At 53.4% G+C, this 19,530-nt stretch overlaps 2 protein-coding genes across 2 annotated transcripts in view; one reads left to right on the forward strand and one right to left on the reverse strand.

The window, feature by feature from the left end:
* The window catches only part of LOC147108529 (procollagen-lysine,2-oxoglutarate 5-dioxygenase 1-like), a 38,182-nt gene extending 30,416 nt beyond the window's left edge, over positions 1–7,766 (forward strand). Inside the window, exon 6 of the mRNA XM_086005192.1 lies at positions 676–7,766. Coding sequence (XP_085861318.1) covers positions 676–831 — 156 coding nt within the window. The 3' untranslated portion in view covers positions 832–7,766. The remainder of the gene's footprint in view (positions 1–675) is intronic.
* Positions 7,767–8,500: 734 nt separating this feature from the next.
* LOC147108530 (acetylcholine receptor subunit beta-like) overlaps positions 8,501–19,530 on the reverse strand; it is a 31,772-nt gene continuing 20,742 nt past the window's right edge. The window contains exons 2-4 of the mRNA XM_086005191.1: positions 18,362–18,516; positions 12,636–12,789; positions 8,501–11,362 (exon numbers count right to left, since the gene is read on the reverse strand). Of these exons, the coding sequence (XP_085861317.1) occupies positions 11,210–11,362; positions 12,636–12,789; positions 18,362–18,516 (462 nt within the window). The 3' untranslated portion in view covers positions 8,501–11,209. The remainder of the gene's footprint in view (positions 11,363–12,635; positions 12,790–18,361; positions 18,517–19,530) is intronic.

Here is a 19,530-nt window from a genome sequence, read left to right on the forward strand (position 1 = left end):
TCTCCCTCAATCCCACCTTCTCACCGTCTCCCTCAATCCCTCAATCCCACCTTATCCCTCAATCCCACTTTATCCCTCAATCCCACCTTCTCACCGTCTCCCTCAATCCCTCAATCCCACCTTATCCCTCAATCCCTCAATCCCACCTTATCCCTCAATCCCACCTTCTCACCGTCTCCCTCAATCCCTCAATCCCACCCTCGCCCTCAATCCCACCTTCCCACCCTCTCCCTCAATCCCACCTTCCCACCCTCTCCCTCAATCCCACCTTCCCACCGTATCCCTCAATCCCACCGTCTCCCTCAATCCCACCTTCCCACCCTCTCCCTCAATCCCACCTTCCCACCCTCTCCCTCAATCCCACCTTCCCACCATCTCCCTCAATCCCACCTTCCCACCCTCTCCCTCAATCCTATCTCTATTCAGAAATGCGTCTGAGTCACGGGTGTTTGATCCTGTATGAAGATCATTGGCTCTGATTGTTCCGCACATATCGATTGCAAGATGGCCATCGATGGGTTTTTATTGTATCGCCGGACACGATGATGTCATTGCCGTGATGTAATTCTGGGACGAAGGATAAAGGCCAAACATTGGCCGAGTGCCCTGTAAATCTCTGTCCAATTCTCCGCCGTCTGGCCAGTTTCCCAACCTTTTTATTTATTTTTTTTGCAGGGAGGAGGCTGCAGGTTTCTGAGATACAACTGCTCGCTAGAGGCCCCTCGGAAGGGATGGACGCTAATGCATCCGGGACGTCTCACCCACTTCCACGAGGGCCTGCCCACCACCAGCGGCACGCGGTACATCATGGTGTCCTTTGTGGACCCGTAACGATGGTGGAATCTGACTGGGACGTGGTGAAGGCCTCGAGCCTGGATTTGGAACTTTCTACACTGAGAACACGGCGTCCTATTTAGAGATCTCTCCTTTTACGACCATCAAAGTAGCATATCTGGAACCAGCCAACCCAACTAACAGCACCCCCCAAGAATGAGGCTCACCCTCCCAATCAAACTCTGCCTTCCCCACCAGGCTTCTCTGTGGAAACAATCTGGCTCGTTGACACTCTTTGTTCTCCGCCCATACCCCGCAGTTCCCATCAGGCCCTTTGACGTCTCCACTGATTGGACGCTGTAGATATGTTCGACAACAACTCGGTGGTAATCGGTAATTTTAACCGTCGTGTACAGCTAGTTACACACGGTAACACGCCGCTGGTCATGACCCCAAATCCTTTGGCGCGCAGGTAACCAAGTGTTGGAACGATCTGGTTCTTTTGCTCACGTTCTGCCTCTTCCCCTTTAAGGCAGTTCTTTATATGTCTCCCAAACGCCTTGACCACATGACCATGCCCTCGTCCACCCGCAGCCAATCAGTGACACTGTAGCCCATGCCCTCGTCCACCCGCAGCCAATCGGTGACACTGTAGCCCATGCCATCGTCCACCCACAGCCAATCAGTGACACTAGCCCATGCCCTCGTCCACCCACAGCCAATCAGTGACACTCTAGCCCATGCCCTCGTCCACCCACAGCCAATCAGTGACACTCTAGCCCATGCCCTCGTCCACCCACAGCCAATCAGTGACACTCTAGCCCATGCCATTGTCCACCCTCAGCCAATCGGTGACACTGTAGCCCATGCCCTCATAAACCCTCAGCCAATCAGTGACACTGTAGCCCATGCCCTCAGCCAATCGGTGACACTGTAGCCCATGCCATCGTCCACCCACAGCCAATCAGTGACATTGTAGCCCATTTGCCCCATATATGGACGTGCTTCCATTTTCCTTCCATTTAGTTGATGGGGTAGATTGGAAGAGACCATTTTCTCTAGCGGGTGGGGGAAGAGTCCAGAACAAGGGGGCAAAACCTTAAAATTAGAGCCAGGCCCTTCAGGGGTGATGTCAGGAAGCACTTCTTCACAAAGGGGAGTGGAAATCTGGAACTCTCTCCCCCAAAAAAGCTGTCGAGGCTGGGGGTCAATTGAAAATTTCAAAACCGAGATCGATAGATTTTTGTTGGGTAAGGGTATTAAGGGTTACGGAACCAAGGAGGGTAGATGGAGTTAAGGTACAGATCAGCCGTGATCTAATTGAATGGCAGGACCAGCTCGAGGGGCTGAATGGCCTCCTCCAGGTCCTGTGTTTCTCCCTGACTCTCTGCAGCAGTTTTTCAGCAGACGCAACTTAAAAGAAAGTGTAGCAAGTCCGTCTAGGATTACAGACGCCTCTGTCTGGGGGCACGAGCTCTGTGGCTTTCATACATTGCAGAAGGAGGCATTTCGGCCCATCGTGCCTGTCCTATCGTACCAATAACGCGCAGCACGAGGGGTCTCGGGAGTGAGCAAAGCAGAGGGTGGAGGAGTAGAGGGTCACAGTAGGCCGAGGTAGATGAGCCGTAGGCCCTTTCTCTTCTACCTGTCCTACACTTTGCAGACACCATCCAGGGCAAAGCAGCCCGCTTGATTGGCACCCCATCCACCGCCTTAAACATTCATTCCCTCCACCACCGGCGCACCGTGGCTGCAGTGTGTACCATCTACAAGACGCACTGCAGCAACTCGCCAAGGCTTCTTCGGCAGCACCTCCCAAACCCGCGACCTCCACCACCTAGAAGAACAAGGGCAGCAGGCACGTGGGAACACCACCACCTCCAAGTTCCCCTCCAAGTCACACACCATCCCGACTTGGAAATATATCGGCCGTTCCTTCATCGTCGCTGGGTCAAAATCCTGGAACTCCCTCCCTAACGGCACTGTGGGAGCACCTTCACCACACGGACTGCAGCGGTTCAAGAAGGCGGCTCACCACCACCTTCACGAGGGCAATTAGGGATGTGCAATAAATGCCCAGCGACGCCCACGTCCCGTGAAATTAATTTTAAGAAGGACCTACCTCAACATTTTCTCAATCCATACAAGAGCCTTTCCAATTCTTCATTTCTCCCCTGCCCCTCGCCAAGTTTGATCAGTGAGCATATTCTAGAGAGTTCGACATCCCAATCCTAACATTTGGCGTTCCATGTTTTGGGTCACTTGCGCGTGCTTTGGGGTGTGGAGCGTGGGACGCAGTTTGGTGCGGTACAGCAGGCAGCCAGTTACTTGAACCAGCTAGTGTGTGTGTGTGTGTGTGTGTGTGTGTGTGTTCTGAGTCGGGCACCAGGCCTTGTTTTATTTATTACCAGCCCTTTAGTTTTGTTTGGTTTTATTTTCTCTTTCTTTGCGAATTCTGAGGAGCCTTTTTCTTCCCCCCACCCACTTCTCCCGTGCTGCGACCTCCTGCGTTCTGGGCCAAAACCCGTTCCGGCGCCGAAGAGGCGAAGGAGGCCTCGGGGTCGATAGGGCGACAGAGGTTGAAAATGGCTGGGTGGAGCTGGAGGAGATTCAGGAGAGGTTCCCAGATCTCCCCCACCCCCCAGGAGAGGATGCCTCATCCCCCCTCCTTGTCTGTGCGGGATCGGAAGCAGTGGATCCACCAGTCCCCTGAGGAAGGCTGGGCCTAGTTCTGATATACCCTGTGACGCCTGTGGGAGGGAGGGAGGGATGGGCTTCAGCCTGGATTGGAAGCTGCGGGCCTACACGAGAAGGCACGGCCCAGTAGGCTGCTGCCCTGTAGGAGCCTTTGTGGTTTGGACTAGGAGGCGGCCTATCGATCCCGCGAGTGTCATTCCCTGATCGGAAAGTAAAGGAGTGATCACGATGACCGTTCAGCCAGGCGATTCTGCCTCGTTCACCTTGCGCTCTGCTCGCAGGCCCAAACCGTTGCCATGGCGTCGGGACCCAATCTTGGCCGCCATCTTGCGGATAGGCCAGTTTGAGCGCGAGAGGGGCCGCGTCAATGCACTGAGCTGCTGCCCCAACCCCCTCCCCCCTTCTGACGGGCCCCTGTCCCACAGTCCTTCTCGCGGGTTGCCACGGTTACTGACCACCCCGCTGTGCACAAATATTGACTGGGGCCTATGGATGAAAGGCTAACTTGAGCCTCATGGAGGGCGTGGGCTTACAGAGGTGACTGAGGGTGTCTCGTACACCTATAAGTGTATTTTTTTGTATATTTTATGTTTTATTTTAAATGTGATTGAAAGAATGCTGTATATTATATGCTCTTTACCATCTACGTGCCTGTACTACATCATTGCACACTCCAAGTCACTTCTGTAACGCCAGAGGCAGTTTAGCCCAGTTATAACCCGCATCTTTGAGAAAGAAACACTTGTTTTTCTACAGCGTCTTTCACATCATCAGCACGTCTCAAAGCGCTTCACAGTCAATGAAGTTTTTTTGAAGTGTGGTCACTGTTGTAATGTGGGAAACGTGGCAGCCAATTTGTGCACAGCAAGCTCCCACAAACAGCAATGTGATAATGACCAGATCATGTTTTTTTTTTAGTGATGTTGATTGAGGGATAAATATTGGCCCCAGGACACCGGGGAGAACTCCCCCGCCCCCCCCCCGGGCCGCTCTTCTTCGAAATAGTGGCCGTGGGATCTTCTATGTCCACCTGAGAGAGCAGACGGGGCCTCGGTTTAACGTCTCATCCGAGAGACGGCACCTCCGACAGGGCAGCGCTCCCTCAGCACTGGCACCGCGAGTGTCCGCCTGGATTATGGGGGCTCAAGTCTCTGGAGTGGGGCTCGAACCCACGACCTTCTGACTCTGAGGCGTGAGAGTGCTGCTGACTTGAGTATCCAGGCCGCTATTTATCCCTCGCCCGACATCATTAAAACAGATTTTCTGGTCATTATCACATTGGTGCACAGCAAGCTCCCATGCACAGCAATCAGCTGCCGCGTTTCCTACATTACAACGGCGACTAAAGAGTACTTTGTTGGTTGTGAAGCGTTTTGGGACGTCCGGAGGTTGTGAAAGGCGCTATAGAAATGCAAGTTCTTTCTCTAAGCCTGGTGTCAGTATATCTTGTGAGTTTGAGCTTTCGGATGTTCACTGGGAGGGAGACGGCGATCAGCGTAGATTTTTCCCGATGGAGAAGCATAGGAATGTTTTACTTCCCTGGCCTGAGCCTCGTTCCTGAGCTTGTAAAGGCGGAAAACGAGCCACTGAGAATCACAGAATGATGCCATTTGGCCCATCGTGCCTGGGCTTATTCTTCCCCGACGTCGGATCCCTCCTGGGCCTGTCCTGGCCGGATGGTGGGGCAGGACCCGGAGATCGTCTGTGAGCGAGAAGCCGCGACTGTCCCGCTTCTTCTTCAGCTTGGCGCAAACCGGAGGTTGGCGGGTTCGGCTCCCGTCTCCGCAGTGCGCCCGTCTCGCCCTGACGCTCCCAGTGCCAGTGAGGGCGTTGCTGAGTTGTCAGAGGCGCCATCGTTCTCCCGGTGTCCTGGGCAATTTTTGTCACTTCAACCAGCACCACCAAAAGCAGATGAAGCGGCCGCTCATCTGCCCGCTTGTGGGATCTTGCTGTACACTTTGGGGCATGCTGAGGCGGTGAGAACACGCTACCTATATGAAAACTCTTTCTTTACTGGCTTGGGGTGGGGGGTGGTGGGGAGTGCATGGTGCAGGCACTCTTCCAATCTAGCCTGGACTGCTGGGATTAATCTTCGGTGTATGAATCCAATTTGAAATGGGTTTGAACAGTCTCACTCCCGTTCTGAGAGAGAGAACGTGCATTTCGACAGAGAGCCTTTCACCACCTCAGGTTGTTCCACTGTGCTTTACAGCCACTGATGTACTTTAAGTGTAGTCATAAGAAATAGGAGCAGGAGTAGGTCATTCGGCCCTTCGAGCCTGCTCCGCCATTCAATAAGACCATGGCTGATCTTCTACCTCATCTCCACTTTCCCTGCCCGATCCCCATATCCCTTGATTCCCTTAATTTTCAAAAATCTATCGATCTCTGTCTTGAATATACTCAACGACTGAGCCTCCACAGCCCTCTGGGGTCGAGAATTCCAAAGATTCACCACCCTCTGAGTGAAGACATTTCTCCTCATCTCAGTCCTAAATGGCCGACCCCTTATTCTGAGACTGTGACCCCTGGTTCTAGACTCCCCAGCCAGGGGGACACATCCTCCCTGCATCTACCCTGTCAAACCCTGTAAGAATTTTGTATGTTTCAATGAGATCACCTCTCATTCTTCTAAACTCTAGAGAATATAGGCCTAGTCTACTCAATCTCTCCTCATAGGACAATCCCCCCATCCCAGGAACCAGTCTGGTGAACCTTCGTTGCACTCCCTCTGTGGTAAGTATATCCTTCCTTAGGTAAGGAGACCAAAACTGTACACAATACTCCAGGTGTGGTCTCACCAGGGCCCTATATAATTGCAGTAAGACATCTTTACTCTTATACTCAAATCCTCTTGTAATAAAGGCCAACATACCATTTGCTTGCTGTTCCTGCATGTTAACTTTCAGTGATTCTTGTACAAGGACACCCAGGTCCCTCTGAACACCAACATTTCCCAATCTCTCACCATTTAAAAAATACTCTGCTTTTCTATTTTTCCTACCAAAATGGAGAACTTCATATTTCTCCACATTATATTCCATTTGCCATGTTCTTGCCCACTCACATAGCCTGTCTATATCCCCTTGAAGCCTCTTTGCATCTTCCCACCCAGCTTTGCATCATCAGCAAACTTGCATATATTACATTTGGTCCCCTCATCCAAATCATTGATGTAGATTGTGAATAGCTGAGGCCCAAGCACTGATCCTTACGGTACCCCCCTAGTTACAGCCTGCCAACCCGAAAATGACCCGTTTATTCCTACTCTCTGTTTTCTGTCCGTTAACCAATCCTCAATCCATGCTAGTATATTACCCCCAATCCCATGAGCCCTAATTTTGTTTAATAACCTCTTGTGTGGCACCTTATCGAATGCCTTCTGAAAATCCAAATACACCACATCTACTGGTTCCCCCTTATCTACTCTGCTAGTTACAACCAGATTTGTCAAACACGATTTCCCTTTCATAAATCCATGTTGACTCTGCCCAATCCTATTATAATTTTCTAAGCGCCCTGTTACCACGTCCTTAAAAATAGATTCGAGCATTTTCCCGACTACTGATGGTCTGTAGTTCCCCGTTTTCTCTCACCCTCCATTCTTAAATAGTGGGGTTACATTTGCTACCTTCCAATGGCGGGAACCATTCTAGAATCTATGGAATTTTGGAACATGACAACCAATGCATCCACTATCTCTATAGCCACCTCTTTCAAAATCCTAGGGTGTAGGCCATCAGGTTCAGGGGATTTATCGGCTTCAGTTCCATTAATTTCTCCAGTACTATTTTTTTAATTAATACTAATTTCTTTCAGTTCCTCATTCTCGCTAGACCCTGAGATCTCCAGTATTTCTGAGAAGTTTTTTGCGTCTTCTTCCGTGAAGACAGACACAAAGTATTTGTTTAATTTCTCTGCCATTTCCTTATTCCCCATTATAATTTCTCCTGTCTCAGCCTGTAAGGGACCCACATTTACTTTTGCTAATCTTTTCCTTTTTACATACCTATTGAAGCTTTTACAGTCTGTTTTTATGTCTCTCGCTAGTTTACTCTCATTCTATCTTTCCTTTCTTTATCAATTGGTCCTCCTTTGCTGAATTCTAAAATCCTCCCAATCCTCAGGCTTACTGCTCTTTTCGGCAACATTATACACCTCTTCCTTTGATCTAATACTATCTTTAACTTCTCTTGTTAGCCACGGTTGGACCACTTTTCCTGTGGGGTTTTTGTACCTTAAAGGAATGTATATTTGTTGTAAATTATGTATTAATTCTTAAAATGCTAGCCATTGCTCGTCCACTGTCATACCTTTTAATGTAGTTTCCCAATCTTCCTTAGCCAACTTGCCCCTCATACTTACGTAGTTTGCTTTGTTTCGATTTAAGATCCTAGTTTTGGATTTAACTAAATCAATTTCAAACTCAATATAAAATTCAATCATATTATGGTCACTCTTCCCTAAAGGCCCCTTTACTACAAGGTTATTAATTAACCCTTTCACTAGTCGCTGTAATGGATGCTGAGTATCTAACCCATCAACTCACCTGGTGACCCTCCCTCGGATCTCCTCCCCATTCTGGGGCTTTGACTTTCCCAAGTATCTCCTCCCTATTCCAGGGCCCTAACCTTCCCCGTATCTCCTCCCCATTCCGGACCTGTCACAATCCTGCCCATCTGCACCCCATTCCGGACCTGTGACAATCCTGCCTATCTCCTCCCCATTCCAGACCTGTGACGCTCTGCCTACTCGACTCCCCCTGATGGCCTGCTAGCTAAAATGCCCCAGCGCAGGAGGAACTGATAGACCCTCCCCATCCCCCTCTCCTCCTCCTCCTCCTCCCCCAGGTGACTGTCAGCAGCATAGGCCGAGACTGGAACCAGGGACTAACCTGGCCCGTAAAGCAGTGCAATATCCCCCTCCCCTGTCCCCCTTTGCCCACCCCACCACGAGCCAGCAGGGAAGCTCACACACAACCACGCGTTACCGAGAGAGGATTCCGCTTAATAAAAAACAGGCTCGGGTCCCCCAGGAAACAAAATGGTTTAATTTAATAAATGCCCAGTGAATGACCTTCATATTGAAGACTTTCGGGTTTCCCCGCCCCTCCCCCATAAAAAATCCAATCAGGCTCAACATGAACATGCACAGACATTGCCCAACACTCGATCCCAAAACATAAGCCCGATGTTCAGTGAGCGGAAGAGGTGGACCCGCAGACACGAGGCAGTCTCGGCTCCTTCCACGATCCATCATTCGCTGCCCTCCTTCAATAAGGACATTAATATTTTCCCTCCCCCAATATCCACTATTATAACTATTAAAAAAAAAAGTGTGCATTCCCCCTCCCCCCTCAGCCTTCTCGGGAGTTATGCGCGGATCCAAACTCCAATGACTTTACTTGCCTGGTGTGGGAGTGAGCCTTCGGTTCACTGGTAGCGTTCCCACCTCGGAGTCTGAAGGGCAAGGGTTTGAATCCCGCTCCAACCAGTCCCGGCCCGTGGAGATAGGAGCTCAGGAATCTGAATTCCGGGCTGATATCCAGCGGGATACTCGTGTCCGGTGGGTGTGGGTGGCCCCTCCCTCACCGTATGGGTTGTGGGAGCCCATGAACCCCCTGTATAGGACGAACCACCCTATCGGGTAGTATAGAGATGGTTATGGCCATGGAAGCAGCATTCACGTTGTGCCCTGTCAATCAGCCTGCAAATTCTTCCACTACTTGTTATTGAAGTCAATGGGAGTCGGGCGTGAAAACTCTCCACTGGCTGGGAGATGGTTGTGGGTGTTGGAGGCCAATCATCGCCTCAGGGCATTGCTGCAGGAGTTCCTCAGGGCAGTGTCCTAGGCCCAACCATCTTCAGCTACTTCATCAATGACCTTCCCTCCAACATAAGGTCAGAAATGGGGCTGTTCACTGATTATTGCAGTGTCCAGCGCCATTCACAACTCCTCAGATAGTGAAGCAGTCCATGCCCACATGCAGCAAGACCTGGACGACATCAAGGCTTGGGCTGATAAGTGGCAATAACATTTGCGCCCCACAACTGCCAGGCAAAGACTATCTCCAACAAGAGAGAATCTAACCACTGTCCCTTGACATTCAACGGCATTACCATCACCAAATCCCCCACCATCAACATCCTGGGGTCACCATTGACCAGAAACCTAACTGGACCAACTGTATAAATACGTGGCTACAAGAGCAGGTCAGAAGCTGGGTATTCTGCAGCGAGTATCTCACCGCCTGACTTCCCAAAGCCTTTCCACCAACTACAAGGCACAAGTCAGGAATGTGATGGAATACTCTCCACTTGCCTGGATGAGTGCAGCTTCAACAACACTCAAGAAGCTCGACACCATCCAGGACAAAGCAGCCCGCTTGATTGGCACCCCATCCACCGCCTTAAACATTCACTCCCTGCACCATCGGCGCACCGTGGCTGCAGTGTGTACCATCTACAAGATGCACTGCAGCAACTCGCCAAGGCTTCTGCGGCAGCACCTCCCAAACCCGCGACCTCCACCTCCTAGAAGGACAAGGGCAGCAGGCGCATGGGAACACGTTCCCCTCCAAGTCACACACACCATCCTGACTTGGAAATTCATCGTCGCTGGGTCAAAATCCCTCCCTATCAGCACTGTGGGAGCACCTTCACCACACGGACTGCAGCAGTTCAAGAAGACGGCTCACCGCCACCTTCTCGAGGGCAATTAGGGATGGGCAATAAATGCTGGCCTTGCCGGCGACGCCCACATCCCATGAATGAATTTTAAAAAGAACTACTCTCCAAGAGGTAAAAGAGTGCGGAGGAACAAAAACAATCAATACGCCACCTGGTCAGACAGTTGATCAGCCCGTGAATCTGTCCATTATTTCTCCGAGGGGGACAATACGCAAAACCCCCAGGTGTTCACTGAGAGAGGCTTCTGCCACATGTCGTATAACAGAGTTGGCTTTAGCTCACTGCGGGGGTTGGGCTCCAAAAATGCACGGGGCGGGAGGGAGCGGGCTGCTAGCCCCATTAAACGAGGGGTTGTCCAAAAATTGAGAGACAGGGAGATCTGACAATGTGCCCAATAAAAGGGAATGCCAATCCCCGACTAAATATGGATGAGGTAGCCCATTCTTGGTCCTCACCCCTGCCACCCTCCCCATTCTGACATCCAATTGTATCTTAAACAAGTCCAGGGCTTTTACCTCCACTCCCCTATCCTGGAGTCCGTTTTTAGGTGTTGGTCCCTCTTGGTGTGAAGGAGGACTTGCTGATATCGGGTCTTAATTGACCTTAGAGTTGGCAGGGGCCATCAGGCCTGGATCAGTTTCTGGATTGGAGCGGGCGAGAAGGCTCGGAGAGATCGCCCTGTCTGGAGCAGGAGGAGAATGTTGGGGATCTTGGTGCGAGGGATTTTTTTTGCTGACAGATCCTGACTTCTCCTCGGCCGGCAGGGGCGGCGGCGGGCGGAGGTTCTAACGGTGCAGTGAGCAGCGGTCGGTCCGGGGAAAGGATTTCCGCTTCGCGCACTGGTCCACAAAAGTAGAATAAACTGCGAAAACTCAACCCCTTTCGCGGCCGAAATAAAACTAAAAAAAGAAGACGGACTCATCCGGCCATTTTCCCCATTAAAAAAAAAACCTTTACCGGGCGCAACACATTTGCAGAAACTGTGGGGAGACACTTTTTCCTCGCACGGGAGCGGGGAGTTAAGAAGAAGTCCCCGCCGGGTAATGGGATCAGGCCGAGGGGTCGAAGAAGGGGTCGACGGGCGGGATGTTGTAGCTGGCGTCGAGGAAGATGGCGAGCGTTCCGATTGAGGTGAAAGTGATGAAGACCCAGAGGAAGAGCCGATCGACGACCATGGCGACGTACTGCCAGTCCTCCTTCAGCTGCAAAAAGGACAAAAGACACAATCAGCAAAAGGGGGGGCCGGCACAGAGCAGGGAAAAGCCCAGGCTCCATTCCCGGCCTGTGCCGAGTAGGCCCATCTCAGTCGAGGCAATGGTGGGGAGGGGGAGAGAAAGGAGAAGGGGTGGGGGCGCTTCAATTGGTCTCAGTGCCTCTGGGTTAGGGGCGTTGGGAGGACGGCACTGAGCAGGAAAGGCCCAGGCTCCATTCCCGGCCTATGCCAAGTAGGCCCATCTCAGTCGAGGCAATGGTGGGGAGGGGGAGGAATGCGGGGTGAGCCAGTCAGGTTCTTTGGAGACTTCGGACAGTGAATTTTGCATCAGTTATTTCCGCCAATCCCCCAGGCACACCAGGGCGCGAATATTCCAAAAATAACAAACCCTCAATTTAAATCACAGGACAAATGCACCATGGTGTCGGCCGTGGGTCGCACTCTCTTGCCTGAGTCAGAAGGTCGTGGGTTCAAGTCCTACTCCGGAGACTTGAGCACAAAAATCCAGGCCGACACCCCCAGTGCAGTACTGAGGGAGTGCTGCACTATCGGAGGTGCCGTCTTTTGGATGAGACGTTAAACCGAGGCCCCTTCGGCCCTCTCAGGTGGTCATAAAATGATCCCACGGCCACTATTGGAAGAACAGCAGCGGGGGGGTGTTCTCCCGGGCCGATATGTATCCCTCAATCAACATCGTTAAAAACATTATCCGGTCATTATCACACCACTGTTTGTGGGAGCTTGCTGTGCGCGAATTGGCTGTCGCATTTCCTACTTTACAACAGTGTCAGGGTCAGAGTGTGTACAATAACAGAGAGAGGGCGTTAGAGACAGTGCCAGGGTCAGAGAGAGAGCTGGAGAGACAGGGGCACAGTGTTGGATGACACCCATCTCTGTTACTCTTTCACCTTGTGACCTGGCGGCCATGTTATTCTCCAAATTTGGCATCAGCGGCACGATGATGTAATTCTTTCCTTGACATCTCTCACCTGGTCACTCTGACCCCGCTGTCCCTTACTGATTCGCTCAGAGCACTCAATGGAGTTGCCATGACGACCAAGCCCCACCACCCCCCCCCCCGGCCTGCTATGAATGATGGGTAAATTGGCTCATCGCATCCAACGCGAGGTAGGCCCAGCTCTGGTGCATTATGGGAGGTTGCCGTCGTACAGCGGGGTATTTTTTTCCCTTTCCCCTCCCGTGCCCCTCCCTTCCTCCCCTCCCCCGGTTACCGCGGGCGCCCTGGCCGGGCCATCTCTCACCGCGTCGTACTCCTCCTGCGCCTCCAGCTCCTTCGCGATGTACTTGATGGCCTCCACCGCGGCCTTGAGGTCCGGAGGCAGAGCCACTTGCTGGACGAGCCCGTTCATGTACCGGTTTATCTCTGGGAACAGGCGGTTCGGCTGCAACTCCAACCTGAGGGAAAGGAGGAAGAGTTTAAAGAGTTTAAGCATGCAGGTGCAGCAGGCGGTTAAGAAGGCAAATGGTATGTTGGCCTTCGTAGCGAGAGGGTTTGAGTACAGGAACAAGGATGTCTTGTTACAGTTGTACAGGGCCTTGGTGAGACCACACCTTGAGTATTGTGTGCAGTTTTGGTCGCCTTATCTGAGGAAGGATGTTCTTGCCATGGAGGGAGTGCAGCGAAGATTCACCAGGCTGATACCTGGGATGGCAGGAATGACGTATGAGGAGAGATTGGGTTGATTGGGCTTGTACTCGCTGGAGTTTAGAAGAATGAGAGGGGATCTCATTGAAACTTATAAAATTCTGACAGGACTGGACAGACTAGATGCAGGAAGGATGTTCCCGATGGTCGGGGAGTCCAGAACCAGGGGTCACAGTCTAAGGATAAGGGGTAAGCCATTTAGGACAGAGATGAGGAATTTCTTCACCCAGAGAGTGGTGAACCTGTGGAATTCTCTACCACAGAAGGCAGTTGAGGCCAATTCATTAAATATATTCAAGAAGGAGTTGGATATATTTCTTAAGGCTAAATGGATCAAGGGGTATGGGGAGAAGGCAGGGACAGGGTACTGAATTTGGATGATCAGCCATGATCGCATTGAATGGCAGAGCAGGCTTGAGGGGCCGAATGGCCTACTCCTGCTCCTATCTTCTATGTTTCTATGTTTCTATCTCCTCTCGGGCAGGGCGGGGAGAGGGAGGCGGGGGGGGGGGGGGTGGAATTGAGCTCCTGACGGGGTCGCCAACTCCTCTAGGAATTAAAGATTAATCTCCAGGTGCAACCCGGGGAAAAACAAAATCACTGGGACCTTAATTTTCTTTTAGCATTTATATAGCGCCTTTAATGGCATCTCACAGGAGCGATTATCAGACAAAATTTGACACCGAGCCACATAAGGAGATATTAGGACAGGTGACCAAAAGCTTGGTCAAAGAGGTCAGTTTTAAGGAGCGTCTTAAAGAACATAAGAAATAGGAGCAGGAGTCGACCATTCGGCCCCTCGAGCCTGCTCCGCCGTTCGATAAGATCATGGTGTGGAGATGCCGGTGTTGGACTGGGGTGTACAAATGTAAGAAGTCACACAACACCAGGTTATAGTCCAACAGCTTTATTTGAAATCACAAGCTTTCGGAGCGCTGCTCCTTCGTCAGGTGAAGCTTGTGATTTCAAATAAAGCTGTTGGACAATAAGATCATGGCTGATCTTCGACCTCAACTCCACTTTCCCGCCCGATCTCCATATCGCTCGATTCCCCTAGAGTCCAAAAATCTATCGATCTCAGCCTTGAATATACTCAAAGACTGAGCCTCCACAGCCCTCTGGGGTAGAGAATTCCAAAGATCCACCACCCTCTGAGTGAAGAAATTCCTCCTCATCTCAGTCTTAAATGGCCGACCCCTTATCCTGAGACTCTGCCCCCTGGTTCTAGACTCTCCAGCCAGGGGAAACAACCTCTCAGCATCTACCCTGTCAATCCCCTTCAGAATCTTGTATGTTTCAATGTGATCACCTCTCATAAAGGAGGAGAGAGAGGCGGAGAGGTTTAGGGAGGGAATTCCAGAGCTTAGCGCCCGGGCGGTTGAAGGCACGGCCACCAATGGTGGAGCGATGGAAATCCAGGGATGCTCCAGAGGCCAGAATCGGAGGAGCGCAGAGATCACAAAGGTTACAGAGATAGGGAGGGGAGGGGGGGCGAGGCGATGGAGGGATCTGAACACGAGGATGAGAATTTTAAAAGCTGGACCGGGGAGCCAATGTAGGTCGGCGAGCACAGAGGGGGGCGATGGGCGAATGTTCATGAGTTGTTAAAGGGATAAAATGGCTGGTTTGACTGACAGTCAAGCATTCTCCAATCGGTTAATTAAGCGAGGCGGGAAGGCGGGGCCTGGGAGGCTGGGCGGGTCGGGCGGCCAATGGCGGGGCGGTTGGGGGGGGGGTCATGCGATTGGTACCTCCAGGAACATGTCCAAAGACTGTTGGCAACCCTCGGTGCCGGCCTTCACGTGAACTCCAGGGTGGAATCCAGCGCTTCAAGCACCAACAGCTGACGAGTTGGACGCGAGCCTCGTTGTCAGGGATCAACTCCTGACATGAAGGTCCAGCCTCCGCATCCCACCGTGCCGCAGACAGCCCATATTTACAGGGGCGTGCGAGCCGCGCCCGGCCTGCTTAACCTCTGACCCCAGCCGTACAAGCCCCACCATTCGCCGCCAGGTATCTGCTAAATGCACTGGGACCGGGTTCAGGGACTCTTCCTCTGCTCCACCACATGACCTCCGTTACAAGGTGTCAAGCCCGTAGTCAGCTCCAGAAAGCCACACAATCTACTTACAACGAACCCCTCCTCCCCACCCGCGCCCCCCCCCGGCCAGGCGATTCTTTTTAAAATTCATTCATGGGATGTGGGCGTCGCTGGCAAGGCCAGCATTTATTGCCCATCCCTAATTGCCCTCGAGAAGGTGGTGGTGAGCCGCCTTCTTGAACCGCTGCAGTCCGTGTGGTGAAGGTGCTCCCACAGTGCTGTTAGGGAGGGAGTCCCAGGATTTTGACCCAGCGACGATGAAGGAACGGCCGATATATTTCCAAGTCAGGATGGTGTGTGACTTGGAGGGGAACTTGGAGGTGGTGGTGCTCCCATGCGCCTGCTGCCCTTGTCCTTCTAGGTGGAAGAGGTCGCGGGTTTGGGAGGTGCTGCCGAAGAAGCCTTGGCGAGTTGCTGCAGTGCATCTTGTAGATGGTACACACTGCAGCCACGGTGCGCCGGTGGTGGAGGGAGTGAATGTTTGAGGTAAAAACCTTTAAGGTAAAATTCTACAACTCGGCCGTTCTACATCACTCCCCTCGTTCCTACAACCCTCCCTATATGGATTTTCCTTGTTATTCTGGACACCAACCCGTACTGCCAGGCCTCATCCATTGAAAGGTGTTTTTTTTTATTTGCTCTGGCGATGTGGACGAGACTGGCAAGGTCGTACTTACTACCCATCCCGAGCTACCCGAGGACATTCAGTGCAAACTACATGGCCTAGAAATTCAGTGGGCTGCGCCACCCGTTGGTGCCCAAAGAGGGCACTTAGTGGGTTTTACGCCACTGGCCACGCCTCCCGCTAAATTTAGCGGGACGCTAATGGTGGCGCTGGCCATTAGCACTGCGCCGCTACCGATGACGTCATCGGTGTGCGCAGTGCCCCGCTACCGCCCCGATCGCGAAATTTGGTAGCGCCCCCTGCTTTAATGCCGGTCGCAATTTGCGACCGGTTCAGGGGGCCTACCTGCGGCGGTAGAGGCACTGAGGTGCGGGGCGGCCATTTTTTTTGCTGGCCGCCTGCCAGCACCTCTCCGCGCCGCCGTCCCCGGCCTCCTGAGCACCCCCTCCCCCCCTCATGGAGTGCCGGCTTTTTCCCAAGAGCCCGGCACTTCTCCTCGGTGCCGGGCTCTTTTGCCGGCATTCGTGCTCTTCCAGCACGCTGCAGCAGGCTCCTCCCCTTTAAGAAGGGGAGGAAGGCCTGCAGTACCGCAGCACGCCGTTGCGCTGCGATTTTCAGTTGCAGCGCCCCAAGAGGGATGCGGGGCGCATCGAGTAGTGCCGCGCTTCCCTCTGGGGCGCGCAAACTGAATTTGCGGCGGGCGGCCGCGACTGCGTCCGGGGCGCTACTTCTGGCGCCCTGGCTAGGCTGGCACCCCAAATGGGGCGCCAGTGAATTTCTAGGCCCATGTCTCTGGAGCACTGTGTAGGCCCAGACCGGGTAGGGGTGGGACTGGAGTCACGTGTAGGCCCAGACCGGGTAGAGGCGGGGCTGGAGTCATGTGTAGGACCAGACCGGGTAGGGGTGGGACTGGAGTCACGTGTAGGCCCAGACCGGGTAGAGGTGGGGCTGGAGTCATGTGTAGGACCAGACCGGGTAGGGGTGGGACTGGAGTCACGTGTAGGCCCAGACTGGGTAGGGGTGGCAGGTTCCCTCCCCAGAAGGGGATTTAGTGAACCAGCTTGGCTTTGATGACAATCCGGCAGCTTCAGTGGTCAGTTTGTTTTTTTCTGGTGCCGGCCCACAGAAAACCGAATTTACTGGATCCAACTTCACAACTTACCATCATGTGTGTGAGTGTGAGAGAGAGAGAGAGAGAGAGAGAGAGAGAGAGTGGGGGGGGGGGGGGGGCGGGCAGAGAGTGAGGGGGGGGAGAGTGACAGAGCTGGGGAGAGTGAGAGAAAGAGAGAGTGTGAGAGAGAGAAAGTGTGAGAGTCTGAGAGAGTGTAAGAGAGCAAGTGTGAGAGAGCGAGTGTGAGAGAGAGCGCGAGTGTGTGAGAGAGCGCGAGTGTGTGAGAGCGCGAGTGTGTGAGAGCGCGAGTGTGTGAGAGCGCGAGTGTGTGAGAGCGCGAGTGTGTGAGAGCGCGAGTGTGTGAGAGCGCGAGTGTGTGAGAGCGCGAGTGTGTGAGAGCGCGAGTGTGTGAGAGCGCGAGTGTGTGAGAGCGCGAGTGTGAGAGAGCGCGAGTGTGAGAGAGCGCGAGTGTGAGAGAGCGCGAGTGTGAGAGAGCGCGAGTGTGAGAGAGCGCGAGTGTGAGAGCGCGCGAGTGTGAGAGCGCGCGAGTGTGAGAGCGCGCGAGTGCGAGAGCGCGCGAGTGCGAGAGAGCGCGAGTGCGAGAGAGCGCGAGTGCGAGAGAGCGCGAGTGCGAGAGAGCGCGAGTGCGAGAGAGCGCGAGTGCGAGAGCGCGCGAGTGCGAGAGCGCGCGAGTGCGAGAGAGCGCGAGTGCGAGAGAGCGCGAGTGCGAGAGAGCGCGAGTGCGAGAGAGCGCGAGTGCGAGAGAGCGCGAGTGCGAGAGAGCGCGAGTGCGAGAGAGCGCGAGTGCGAGAGAGCGCGAGTGCGAGAGAGCGCGAGTGCGAGAGAGCGCGAGTGAGCGCGAGTGCGAGTGCGCGAGAGCGCGAGAGCGCGAGTGCGAGAGCGCGAGTGCGAGAGCGCGAGTGCGAGAGTCTGAGAGAGCGAGTAAGAGAGCGAGTGTGTGAGAGAGCGAGTGTGTGAGAGCGCGAGTGCGAGAGAGCGCGAGTGCGAGAGAGCGCGAGGGCGAGCGCGTGAGGGCGAGCGCGTGAGGGCGAGCGCGTGAGGGAGCGCGAGAGGGCGAGCGCGAGCGCGAGAGGGAGCGCGAGAGGGCGAGCGTGAGAGGGCGAGCGTGAGAGGGCGAGCGTGAGAGGGCGAGCGTGGGAGGACGAGCGTGGGAGGACGAGCGTGGGAGGGCGAGCGCGAGGGAGAGCGAGCGCGAGGGAGAGCGAGCGCGAGCGCGAGAGAGAGCGAGCGCGAGAGAGCGCGAGCGCGAGAGAGAGCGAGCGCGAGAGAGAGCGAGCGCGAGAGAGAGCGAGCGCGAGAGAGAGAGAGCGCGAGAGAGCGCGAGAGCGAGCGAGCGCGAGAGCGAGCGAGAGAGAGAGCGAGCGAGAGAGAGAGCGAGCGAGCGTGAGTGAGAGAGGGAGAGTGAGTGAGTGTGAGAGTGTGAGTGAGTGTGAGAATGAGCACAAGCCCTATGGCAGAGGGTACCTGGTACTCTCCTTCAGGTAGGAGAAGTCCATCGCCGGTTTACGGATGAAGTACTCGTCTACCGCTCGGCTCAGCACCATGGACTTCTCATTCAGCGTGGCCTGCTCCTTGGGCCTCTCGATCCACAGGAACTTGGGTAGGGTGTGGATGAAAATCTGCAGGAGAGTGGGAGGAAATAAATGGATAGGGTTAGAATCAAGAGATAGACATCACACAGCGAGTCCCTACAAAAACCTGCATTTATATAGCATCTTTAATGTAGTAAAAGTTCCCATGGTGCTTCACAGGAGTGTTATCAAACAAAATTTGACATAAGGAGGTGTTCGGGACATGCGACCAAAAGCTTGGTCAAGGAGGTCAGTTTTAAGGAAGATCTTCAAGGAAGTCTAGGGAGGAGGAGAGGTTCAGGAAGGGAATTCCAGAGCTTAGGGCCTCGGCAGCTGAAGGCACGGCCGTCAGTGGTGGAGCTGGGGTTCCCAACCCGACCGAAATGGGCGATTGGTCGCCCGGGCCTTGCTGTTGGCGACTCGGGAGAAATGGTCCCGGCATGCGCGGTTGGCACACGTGCAGCAGCCTGGCAGTCAGGGAATACAACCAAACCGTGTTGTCTCGGGAACGCTGGTCTCCCCGTCAGTCAGAAACACCACTTCATTGCCAGTGAGGACAACGGTGTCAGGATCAATGGAAATCCTTGCATACTGAGAGAGAGAGCGCAACACAAACTGCAGGAGGGAGAGAGAGAGAGAGAGAGAATAACAAACTGGGGGGGAGAGAGAGAGAGAGAGAATAACAAACAGGGGGAGAGAGAGAGAATAACAAACTGGGAGAGAGAGAGAGAGAATAACAAACTGGGGGAGAGAGAGAGAGAGAATAACAAACGGAGAGAGAGAGAATAACAAACTGGGGGAGAGAGAGAGAGAATAACAAACTGGGGGAGAGAGAATAACAAACTGGGGGAGAGAGAGAGAGAATAACAAACGGGGAGAGAGAGAGCGAGAATAACAAACTGGGGGAGAGAGAGAGAGAATAACAAACTGGGGGAGAGAGAGAGAGAGAGAGAATAACAAACGGGGAGAGAGAGAGAGCGAATAACAAGCTGGGGGAGAGAGAGAGAATAACAAGCTGGGGGAGAGAGAGAGAGAGAATAACAAACTGGGGGAGAGGGAGAG

The sequence above is a fragment of the Somniosus microcephalus genome, chromosome 13 (assembly GCF_052327205.1).
Source record: "Somniosus microcephalus isolate GS21.2 chromosome 13, FLI_Smic_1.0, whole genome shotgun sequence".
Lineage (NCBI taxonomy): Eukaryota > Metazoa > Chordata > Chondrichthyes > Squaliformes > Somniosidae > Somniosus > Somniosus microcephalus.